The 12,131-nt window shown below is 42.3% G+C and overlaps 1 protein-coding gene across 2 annotated transcripts; it reads right to left on the reverse strand.

Moving 5' to 3' along the window:
* Positions 1–650: 650 nt before the first annotated feature.
* Positions 651–8,308, reverse strand: hnf4b (hepatic nuclear factor 4, beta). Of its 2 annotated transcripts, none has more exons than XM_062385758.1 (10): positions 7,966–8,308; positions 6,309–6,474; positions 5,539–5,633; positions 3,766–3,872; positions 2,909–3,064; positions 2,684–2,771; positions 2,418–2,570; positions 1,613–1,840; positions 1,412–1,486; positions 651–1,146 (listed from the first exon to the last, which is right to left on the reverse strand). In XM_062385758.1, exons 1-10 carry the CDS (start codon positions 8,069–8,071, stop codon positions 1,109–1,111), a joined length of 1,212 nt encoding a protein of 403 aa, XP_062241742.1. In that variant the 5' UTR covers positions 8,072–8,308; the 3' UTR covers positions 651–1,108. The 2 variants fall into 2 exon arrangements, with proteins under 2 accessions (XP_062241742.1, XP_062241733.1); XM_062385749.1 differs by having other exon boundaries at positions 1,607–1,840.
* Between the last annotated feature and the right edge of the window lie 3,823 nt (positions 8,309–12,131).

Here is a 12,131-nt window from a genome sequence, read left to right on the forward strand (position 1 = left end):
ACGCTCAGTCTTCAGTACAGAGGTATTCACTTCCAATATGTTGTTTAGATTATACACCGTGAGCTGGGAATGGCATCCAATGAACTCAGGAAGGAATCAAAAAGTTGGAATTAATTTTGTTTTTGTATGAAGTCAGTAATCAATTATGAAAACAGAGTAGAGCTAAAGAGACGAGGGTTTCATTAAGTAGTGCACACTTTTGTCATTAGGTGATATTGAGTCATTGCAGATCCTCTGAGCACCTGCACTGTTGAATGAAAGACGAATAACTGTGAGCATCCAGGGGGACGCTGTGCTCGAGGCCAAAGCTCCTGGTATCCAGCAGTTTCTTCATTAGAATTTTGTCAGATCCTTCAGATCGATACCACTTTTCATTAAATCAAAAATACTCTTTCTATAAAGATCCTGACCCTCGCAAAGTCAACTCCCACATGGGCCAACAAATATATTTCTGAACAGGCTTTTAGTGCCCTCTGCTGACAAGTGTTGGGCGTTGCACTTCAGCTCCTGATACAATTAAATCATACTGTGATGTGTTGCACTGAGTGAATTGTGCTTAAACAGTTCAGAGCAATGCACCTATTTGCATATGTCCGACACTTTCATTTACAGTCATGCGTTTAATGTTGTTGATCCATTGATTCACTTGCTCTTATGAAACAGGTGAAACTTTATTTATATGTTGTCTTAGACAAATGAACACAATTACACACAAAGACACAAGATTAAAGCTGTTGAGTTTTCTCACAAAAACTCAAGGTCTCGATCTAACTATGTTATGATTTGGCTCTCAAATTAGACTGAACAGATATTATTATTATTATTATTATTATTTGTATTATTATTATTAAATTAGGAATGATTATAGCATCACACCCTGTAGATCCAAGTAAACAAAGTATTTTTTAAACAGTAGTGGGTGACGGTTCTATTATATGTGTATGTACAATGTGGATGTGTGTGAATATTTTAGTATGTGTTGTCTCGAGCTCATTACACCCTTCCATTCCTTGGACAAGTTGTTGTTCTTGGACGTTTCTTGCAGACAGGTGCCACTGGTATATGTCGTGGTCACGTTGGCAGCATTGATGTGACCGTGCACCTCAGCTCAGTCTGCGTGGGCAGCAGGAGAACCGCCTGGAGGAGCTGCAAGAGACACACAGACATCAAGCTCTTCTCTCCTTCTTTCTCTCTCTCTGGCCCCACATTTACATATTTTAATACATGTCCCCAACTTTGTGTTTTCTCTCTCTCTCTTTCTTTCTCTCTCTCTCTCTCTCTTTTAATAATAATTTTAACAATAACAAAAAATAAGGATTAAAAAGTTTAAGATCTGCTTAAGATGTACAGTATTTTTGTGAGAGAGTGCAAATTCAGAACTGCTGTGATAGTTGGTTTTGTGAGTGCTCACATGTTGAGACGTGGGACATGGCAGAGGTGTGGTTTGGGGGTGAAGCTCTTTGCTGCTCTTGAGTCCCACTGTTGTCTGAAGGAAGAGGAGAAACTGGAGCATACGATCAAACTGAACAAGCTTCAGAGCTCAGTGCCAGTACATGATGGAAATGTCTTTTTAACACACTGTATGCTTGACTTCAGTGTCTCCCACCTGTACCTTCTCCCAGCAGCATCTCCTGCAACAGGCTGTCCATTCTGGCTTCACCCAGCAGCTGTGCTAAGTGCAGCCTCTCCACCATCTGCCAGGCCACACTCTGCAGGGCGGGCAGGATCAGCAGGAGCTCCCCGAACCTTCCCCTCTGCTCACAGGTCGCCTCCTCCAGCAGCAGCTGGGCCTGGAACCGCAGATGTCGAACGAGACGAGGACTCTCCAAACCTGGACAGTCTGCAGGACCGAGGTAAGAGGATGTACAGTGTATTGAAGAGGAGGGAAGACACCACAACAGAAAGACTATGAATACAAATCAAATCAGTGATAGATAAATAACAAAGACACCAAGCTGTCAAAGGACTTTCTTAAAAAATCTATATTGGCAGGAAATCAAACTTGTCAGTACATTTAATGCCAAATATCAGTGTATGTTGAGGTGTGTTTGCTTACAATATTGTGTAGACCAGTTAGTCAATTAACTGCAGGATAATAATGAGAATAACAGAATATTCTTGATAAGCATTTTCCCAGTTAGAGTAAAAAAAACCAATATATAATTAGAATAAATAACAGTCCTCTGGTCCTCTGGTCTCTCTGCCTCTACTGCCACTGACTCAAGTTAATGGGCCATTAGGTTCAGCAGCCGGACCTCCGACATCTTGATAATATCAGAGAATTTCCAGGAAACACTCTGAGCCGAGACGACTCGGACTCAAACTACACATGCGGCTTCCAAGAAAACGAACAGATCTGAGGTAGAACATCTGGTGCAGTGGCGTGGTCATGTGACAGAGCAGGAAACACAACTGACCCGGGCTGAAGAAGACGATGGCTTTGAGGCAAGAAAACTCTGTGTCCAGGAGGTCCAGCTCTCTGAGAGGTTTGACCAGCTCCTCTTGGATTCTGAAAGCCACGGTGGACACCTCTGTCTGGGCGCCTCTCAGGGGGATCACAAAGTCATTGCCTGCTCGATAAACACGAAACAGTGAGAGCGATCACAGTAAATACATGTGATAGTTCAGGACACCACTGAATAGTGAAACAAATAAAGAACACAACCAGTCTAATCCGTGCTACCTAGAAGGATGAGATTGTTGCAAGGCAAAGAGCGTCGTGCTGCCCCCAGAATAAGATGCTCTGCAGAGTGGGTTCGTAGCAAGGTCACCTGCAAACACACACACACAGGCTTCATGTCATGTGCAGCTTTAAAATGTAAACAAACAGTGAGCATTGTCACTTGGATTCTGCTCAGGTATAGTGTAGCTGTGTGAGGTTCCTATGGATATTCTTTGCTTTTCTCACCCTGTCGTCCAAAGGGAGGCTGCAGAACTCGGGGATGTGTTTCGCCCACTCCACCAGCAGGAGGAGTTGCTGCTTCATGGAGTGAAACACGTCACCCACACAGGCCGTCTTCCTGGTGTCGATGTCATGACTGATGGGTGAGACCGGAGCTGGAAACTGAGAGCAGCAAAAGCCAAATGTGTGAGTCCACTGCGGACGCAGGTGATGATCGGAGGAGGTGTGCGAGTGTGTCTGTGGGCAGGGAGATGAATGTGGGGGGGGGGGGTCATAGTGTGTGTAGGTACTCGGAGTAGAGATGTGAAGATTAATGCAAGTCAAGGCAGGTAGAGGAGGACTTGGTAAATGGAGATCACATGATGACCGATATGGGAAAAACACCAAACATATATATATATATATTATACATGGAATATGTGGTTGTTATCATTCATTTAAAGTCAAACAATCCCAGATCCTGTGGTGCAATTGAATAGATTCATTAGATGGGGTCCCTACGGTGGCAGAGAGAGCTCAAATTAAGAAGACACATGCAGAAAGAAAAAAGATTTGCAAATACACTGTCCAATTATGAAGCATTGAACTATGACTATAGCCAGGTTCATCACTTTGTGTCCCCATGAAACATGTCCGTTGTCATTTTCTGTATTTGCATGTGTTTTTTCTAATTTAATTGTGCGTTGTTCTCTCTCGACCACTGTAGGTCCCTCTGCATTTCCAAGGAGTTACTAAATTCAGCCAATAGCTACAACTTTTATAGAATTTAAAAAAATTATTTATAACCTCTTTGTCTCTCATCAATTTCCAGAAAATGAGTAAATGTCCATTTCTGTTGCAGAGCGACTTCGTAGGTCAGTTACCTGTGTCGCGCTGGCCTCTGCCCGCTGGAGCACAGTGATGGACAGAGTGCCCACTGTCTGTCCCTTGGCTCTGTGACTGTTGATGCGGTCTCTCTCATTCTGAACAGCTGGAGATTAAAGAAGGAAGAAAACCGTCAGAGAGGTTTCTTGGCCTCTGCAGGACTCGCTTTCTTTACTCAGCTCTGCTGCAAACATGTTCCGAAAGAAGAGACCTTCTCTTTGCCTCCACAAGGTTCCTCTGTCCCCTGCGACATTTAAGTTGCTGTTCACGCCAACCTTAGCTCTGCCAAATGTGGCCGAAATGAGAGGGAAGAAAAAATCTCCTGTCCACTGAAGTCTCCTTTTATTTGGTGATGTGAGTGTATCTGTTGCGGGATGTGAAATCGTAGATAAAATGAAAAGTCTAATGTGAACTTATTGGGGATGAAGTCGATGGAGGTGATATGAACAGGTGAAAACTACATCTTGTAGAACAGTCCCCTAATGAAACCACATTTAAATTCTCTAGATCTAGATTTCTATTTGCACAAACTCATAAATATCCGTTCACTTAACATGTCCGATTTTTTTCAACAAGATCCAATAATTATTCTCTGAGAAATCAATGAAAACGTCTCATTAAAGACTCATGAATCCTCTTGGCCCTCGACCACAACCTTCCACCAAGTTTCATGGTAATCCATCCAGAGGCTTTTGCATAATCATGGTAACAAACACGGAAGAAAACATGACCTCCTTTGCAAAGGTAATTAGGTTTAAATATTGTCGTGTACACCAGCGTATCTTGATTTAATATTCTGATGTTGACAACAGCTTCTTACATCTGCCGCTGACAATATAGAAAAGTGGGCGTGGACGCCAGGATGCTTGATGTAGTGGATTATGTTCAGTGGAGGAGATGACATCACATGTTGATGATCCCTCTGTACAGGTAACAAGGAGCAGAGCAGTCGATGGCCTCCGGTGTTGGACAACAGAACGGAGTGTGGGAGTAATCAGTCATCAGAGCTGTCCTCTCAGCAACCAATCAGCAGGGTATTAATCAAACTATAGTGGAGCAGGAGTGTGTGGGGGGGGGGGGGGGGGGGGAACTGTGACATGGTGCTGCATGACAATGACACAAATGATACTTGGCTGCATCATCAGTTACACGTCTGGATTGGGGAGTAAACAGTTTCAGAGGTCAAGTAGAAAATGAAAATGCAGAGTCTGTTCCTTGTTTTATTTCTACCACAGCCCTGCTGCTGCCCTGAGATGTGAGACTGATCCTGCAGCGTGTTATGCAAACCAGGCAAATTAGTGAAGTAAACTTTTAAATTTGTAGCCTTCACTTCGGGGGATTGTGAGCAGCATCTCTTCAGGAAAAATGCAAAACAAATATTTACCCGTGCTCAGTTTGTGTTAATTATTCATGTGTGGGGACTATTCGTGGCTCCTCCGATCACATCTCTCTCTCTCTCTCCCGCTCAACTGTGCAATTCAATGAGAGATAAGACTAAAGATTCACATAGGGCACATTAACACACATGAAAATCAGCACAGCTGCTCTCATTGTTTCCCAAGAAATAAACAGAAATATGTTTTTCTCTAATAAACCACCCCTGATCCCCCCTTTCGCCTTGGAAGAGGGGATGGCTAATTTGAAATGCAAATGGTATGCAGTGAATATAAGTTTAATTCTGAAACTTGTATGCATGTTCTTGTAGAGTTTTTTTGTTTTGTTTAATACACTGATAGTTTTAAATTAAAGGAGATAGAAACGTTTCCTCTGACCTTCTTTTCTCATTCCAGCCTTGAAACACTTTTGCAGTCTGCAGGAACGACACTGGTTCCGTTTGTCTTTGTCCACCGCACATTGACTGTTGAACCTGAAAAGAAAAGTGCTGTAGTTCAAAGTCAAATCAAGTAACATCACATTTAATTTGTTATTACTGGTGATGAAAACAACAAACAAATAAAACATTCAAAATGCAGAAACAGTAGTAAGACAAAAGTCTGACCTACCTAAAATATTTGTCTGACGAACATGAAGCTACAGTACGATTGAATTGATATTTTGTTCTTGAGCATTTACTTGTAGTGAACTGACGATTCAATCTGCTCCCGTGGACACTTTATTGTAAAAGCAAGTTAAGACATGACAGAATCTGTAGTTGTCAAAGCATTCATCAATCAACACCTCACATGGGAAAAAGAAAAAGAAGCTACAGCTCTATCTCACCATTGATTTACAATTCACTGTCATTAAATATATGTTATTGTTTCCGTGCCCGGACTCGGACTCGCCCCAGACTCTGTAAGGCTGCTCTTCTATCGCAAGGTGAAGTTTCTATATGATGCACGTCCCCCTGCTGTGTAATGTGATAACACCACAGACTTCTCACCTCACCTTGAATAACAACCTTTCTTTAAATTCTCCCTGTCACTCACACTGTGTTCCTGGTGTGTGGATATTGATGTTGTTGGATTGTAAGATATAGAGTGAATACCGTGGTATTGGTTAGTGACTTGTTGCAATGAGGGGGGTGTGTGACGGAGCTCACCTGCAGTTGTAAGTGTGGTTGTTGCGGATGCTCCTCCTGAAGAAGCCTTTGCAGCCGTCACAGCTGGAGGCGCTGTAATGTCTCCCTGTGGCTCTGTCTGCACAGATCGAGCACTGGGCCCGGCCTCTCTCCGGCTGTGGTGGTGATGGGGCTGACACTCCGGAATCTGACAGTTAAAGTAGAGTAAACACTTACAAATATGGCTGAAGATTTGTTTAATTATGGTATAGAAAAATACCTGATTTAATAGGAAACGTGATGTGATTGATTGATTTTCTTTGACCTTTAAGGTCGGCTTGTTTTATTTGATTTGCATATGCATATGTACATTTATCTGGGTCTCTTCTAACAAACCCTACAAGCATCCAAGACCGATCACATCCCTTACATTCAATCAAACTGCACCAAGTTTCACACCCTAATAGATATAAATCCCCTAAATTTGTCTGATGTTCATCAAAATACAGGAAATATTCTCTTGGAAAATGGCGAAATGCTATTTGTCCACGTTAACCACAGTGGCCTTATCTGCATCAAAATTGAATGGGCTCTTCCCGACCAAGTTTCATGTTCATCCATCTTGTAGTTTTTTGCGTAATCTTGCTTACAAACAAACCAGCCAACGCACAAACGTGAATAATGTGTCATATTCCATGTCTTTGAACAGGAACAACCTTGCACACGCACACAGTTTCAGTGTGGTGATGATGAAAGTCGGGTTGTGTAAGTGGAGCTATCACCACACTATGTGAGTACCGATATAGGCCCCCGAGGAGAACTGCTGGTTATAGCCCAAGAAGAAGAGAAAACTCCCGATGTAATTAAGGCAGTTGGAGGTCAGTGGCGGTGAGTCCACCATTCTCCTCCGGCTGATTTTACATCGGCTGCTCAGTTTAAATTCTCCCTCAATGTTTCTCTAAATTGCATCTGCAGCAGTGTTTGATTGCTGCAGGATTGTCTCCCTCTAAAAAGCACTGACCGTCAGAACACATGCTCGTGGAGCAGCGCGCCTGCACTGATGCCTGTACTGAACAGACCCCAGGCTATAATGTATGTAAATTGCATACTTAGTTTAGGGAGATGAAGCGGCTATAGGGATTACAGTTTAACAGGGAAAATGCTTGACTGTGGTCAAAGATCAGTTAGATTGAATTAAGAGATTAGAATACATTTGCCTCGCAGTTATCTGGATTTGATGAGCGGCCTGTTGGTAAAGCTTTTCCATTTAAAATGGAAGAGAGAGGGTCTGATTCAGCCCAGCGGAGCCCTAATTATCAGGATAACAGAGGATAAGACTATGAATATGAAGGAAATTAGATCAGACTGTAAACTTGTGTCCAATGCTGGAGCGATTAGTTGAAGGACAGAGGATTATTACACAGTTTTAATTATGGATTTATCTTTTTAATTATTATTTCTGAGAAAAAAAGAACAAACATTAGCAGTTTGCAGCTTCTCAGTTGAAATCATTCGCTGCTTAGATATTTGTAATATAAATAAATAATTGTTGGTTGAAGCCCTAAAACTCGTGTTTGTCTCTATCTGAGAAGAATAACTGCTTCAACTTTTTAATCTTGTTCGGCCACAACCGAGAACAACAAAGAAGCGTTCACTTGTGTGGTCCAGATTGATGCTGGCGACGTTGTTGTCATCTCACCTGTTGTGTTTGTTTCTAGTGGTGTCACCGTTGTGTTGTTTGAATGCTCGGCCTCTGTGCTGCGATGAGAGAACTCCAGTTTCAGGACGGTCCCAGTGAGCTTCATGCTCCCGGACGAGGCTCCAGTTTTTTTTAAAAATCTAACTGGGATGTGAAACTCCACCAGAACCGACTGTTACTGTAACTTCACACGCTCGCTCTCCGTCACAGGCGTCCCATGAGGATGCCTGATCCTTTTCCTTCTTCCTTTCCCCTATGTCTCGCAGCTTCAGTTTTTGTCTTCTCGACAGTGTCTGTCCTAATTCAGTTGCGGCTGCTCTGTGATGGCCCACTCGCAGCGCTGAAATCTGGCCCGCTGTCTGTTTGCTTGCTTCTTATCAGTAAAGCATACAGAGGGGAGAGTTCAGAAAGAGATAAACAAGACCCACTGTGACGACTGAGAACAGATAAGAGCTGTGAGAAACATGTGTGACTCACATGTCAACATTACCAGTTCACTTTATTGGGAAATTAAAGGTCATCAAAGAGGAGGTCAATAAAGTCAAAGACACGTCCAAAGAATTGAAATGCTGGGATGTATTTTATCGAACTTTAAGTTAAAATTACATAAAGATATATATCTCTGACCGTGAATAATCAATAAGGTAAAGAAGAATAAATGTAGGACATACAAACATTAGGAAACTTTTGGGACAGTCCCCCTGAATAACCTTTGCTTTTAGTTTTAAGGTAAATGATACAATCTCCTAGCCCCCAAAAAGATTTTGTTGACATCTGTACGGGGTTGTAGGCTTATAAGTCAATGTGTGTTTCAGGACAGAGTTTTGAAAAAGTGAAACACGGAGAAAAAGGTGAACGTGGTCATACCTTTTCTTTTATTTTTTACAAATTATAACAAATTATATGTCAGCCCACATATGAGCTTTGCCAGTCCTGATATCCATCATACTTTGGTGTAATGGGATTTCCTGGGTGAGTAGCACTCCTTCCTTGAATGTCACGCTGGGCCGCAGGTCAGACCTCCCCTGGCAGTGGCTCACACACTCAAGCTTTGTGCAGGTGATTGATAGATCATAAAAAAAGCCCTGTGTTGTAGGATGACTGCAGAATAAGCTTCTCTGGCCTGTGAGATTCTGTCAGCGCAGAGTGACGGATGGATAATGGTTTTAGTTTGTGATTTCAAAAACCTCAAAATAAACAGAACGCACACACCAACCGCTGCATAATTTACTGTACTACACTTTAACTGCAAACCTCTTTGTCCAGTTAAACTCTGAACATTGCCTTTCGACCTAATATGCTTTAATCGATTACAACAAAAAATGTTTGGATTTAATTTGGTCCAGCCTCATCGATCGGCGAAGAATTCAGTCGTACAGATGAGTGTCACTCAAGACGATATAAAATGACAGGATTAATCTGTCCACTAGGGGGAGACACAGTACATCCTATCCAGCCTCAATTTGAATCCGCTGTTGCAAAAGCTTCCGCGCGACTTCATCAGTTATAAAACACTTTTATACGTTTTATCTACCTGATATTTATTTGTGTGTTGATGAACAGTATTGTGTTTGTTTCGCCATAATATATGAAACCATCAGGAAGTGTCAACATCCGCATGCATTTAGCCAAAAGAGAGGAGTGTTTCGATATTGTCCTCAATCAGCCATTGTTAGATTTGATGCACTCCCAGCATGCTCTACATTCAGGTACAGACTCTTGGAAAACCCACTTTTCATTAATTTGACTTGTTTTTAATGATGTCGAGTTGGAACAGATATTCATAAATACACCAATAATTCAATGGATGTATCTATACATCACCTTTCAAGAATTCACAAAGTGCTTCAAACACAAAAACAAAGAGCGAGTACAGACTACGCACGGGCAGACACGTTCCATTAAAAGCAAATGAAGATCAAACAGATGAGATTTAAGCTGCTTTTTAAAAACGTCCACTGAACGTGGGTTGAATGGAACAGACAGAGTGTTGAGAGAAATGTAGCACAAATCTCTTTTGGTCTAAGTTATGATGTTAATTACCTTGGAAAAAGATAAATCTGTTTTGATTTAAACTCACCATCTTACAGAACTGATGTCCGACTCTCTTCTAACTCATGCAGACTACCCTTGGTGAATTACAAAATATCAAAACATGCAGGATGATCATTGACAGAAAAAGAGAGACACCTTCACAAACACAGGATGAACTCCATTATGCAGCATTTTATTATACCTTAAGATTAAAACGGTTTCCTCTGTGGCCCTGTGCTCTGTTTGCCTGTCAGTCTCTTTATTCTGACCAACTCCATGTGTGTGACGCTCAGGCTCATAAATTATTTATATCTTTCCAGCAGTACAATAGACACATTCCTGCCTATTTGTCGAGTTACTTGTTGGTTAGAAAAGACGAGAGTGCTGCATAAAAGATCGAGGTGAGGAAACAGTAAATGAATGAAATAATATATTCTGCAAGTTTTTTTCCAGTGTCAGACAAGAGACTCTCTCCCGTCCAAACTAAGTCTGACGCATTTGTTTCAGTGAAGTCCACTAATACGGCCGGATCTCAGATCGGCACCTGAATACCAATGCAGTGATAAAACCTAGAAGATTGATACGATGTGAGCTTCAAAAAACAGAAAAAAAAGAACAGATACCGGCCTTTGGAGTTTCATTCAGCAAAAAAAATTGAAGAAGGTAAAACAAAGCAGCAAAAATTGGTCATAAAAGCATGGTAAGCACATGATTTAGTGGGGCGATAAAGAGTGGAAAGGTGGCCATTCATCATGGAGGCTAGCTCACCAGGAGAGGGCCTGTCACAGACACCAGCAGCTCTGGGAGGCATTTTGAAAAAAGAGGACGAGAGAGAGAGAGCGAGAGAAGCAGAGAGAGAGAGAGAGAGAGAGAGAGAGAGAGAGAGAGAGACTCCAGTTGCCCTTACAACCTGTTTGTTTCGATGTCTTTTCCAGATGGACACATGCGGCTCTCAGATGGGTGAGGAGTGCCTCGTCTCTGCAGCTCCATTGTCACAGCAGCGTTGAGGGATGGATGTTGTTAACTACAAAGTAGAGGAGCAGACTGTGGACGGCTTTGAGCCCGAGACACACTCGATGGGAAGAAGTTTTATTGTGGTAACTTCAGATTTCACTGTAACAGTAAAAGGGAATGGAATGAGAACAGCGTGACCCTCGTGTTTGACTTGCAAATTACGCTAAGAGAGGATTTAAATTTGGTTTGAATCAAATGAGACAAATATGGTACAGCAACAAAGAATAAAATCCTCAAACAACGAAGTTTTGGGGGCATTACATTTTCATTAATGAAACACACAGATATTGTTTCCCAGACCTCCTGTTAACAGCTTGACTCTGCATGTCAAACTCAACTGGTTCCCTTCAGTGTGTGTTATCAGGGAAACTAATTACAGCAACAACAAAAAAAAAGGCCTGGTGTCCAGTGAGTGGGGACAGGTTCCACTGGGTGACAGCCTGGACAGAGGAGACTATGTCCCGCACACACCCGCACACACTGAACCACTGGTGCCTGGTGTCCAGTGAGTGCAGTAAAATTCCACTGGGTGACAGCCTGGACAGTGGAGACTATGTCCCGCACACACTGAACCACTGGTACCTGGTGTCCAGTGAGTGGGGACATGTTCCACTGGGTGACAGCCTGGACAGAGGAGACTATGTCCCCCATACACTGAACCACTGGTACCTGGTGTCCAGTGAGTGGGGACAGGTTCCACTGGGTGACAGCCTGGACAGAGGAGACAATGTCCCCCACACACTGAACCACTGGTGCTTGGTGTCCAGCACACAGGAAACTTGGAGCAGAATATTATACGTCTTGAACAGAGAGAAAAAAGAGATTTCAGTGCAGCACAATGATTAATGATGATAATTAGTTCTAGATTCTATAACTCTACACTGATTATTCAAGGTCACAGACAGGAGCTGTTGAAGGGTGCAGAAAGTACAAGCCAAACTCTTTTATTCATGTGGAACAGAAATGTTCAGAGGGATGCACACTGAGGATTTTTACACGCTATCTAAAGTTATTTCAGATGTGGATATTAAATGAATTAATTCATTAGTTATTTCATTGTATTAATTTGGTGTTGGATGCTATTTTCCATTTACAAATATTCCATTTCCATTTTTTTG

This window comes from Platichthys flesus, chromosome 1 (assembly GCF_949316205.1).
Source record: "Platichthys flesus chromosome 1, fPlaFle2.1, whole genome shotgun sequence".
In the NCBI taxonomy this organism is placed as follows: Eukaryota; Metazoa; Chordata; class Actinopteri; order Pleuronectiformes; family Pleuronectidae; genus Platichthys; species Platichthys flesus.

What these genes read in the sequence shown, in the direction of transcription:
- hnf4b (XM_062385749.1), bottom strand. Translation starts at nt 8,071, where the DNA reads ATGAAGCTCACTGGGACCGTCCTGAAACTGGAGTTCTCTCATCGCAGC. An exon ending in GGCTGGAATGAGAAAAGAAG is followed by an intron (nt 3,873 to 5,538) that starts GTCAGAGGAAAC and finishes TTTAATCTCCAG; the next exon opens with CTGTTCAGAATGAGAGAGAC. An exon ending in GCTGCTGGGAGAAGGTACAG is followed by an intron (nt 1,487 to 1,606) that starts GTGGGAGACACT and finishes CTCTTCCTTCAG; the next exon opens with ACAACAGTGGGACTCAAGAG.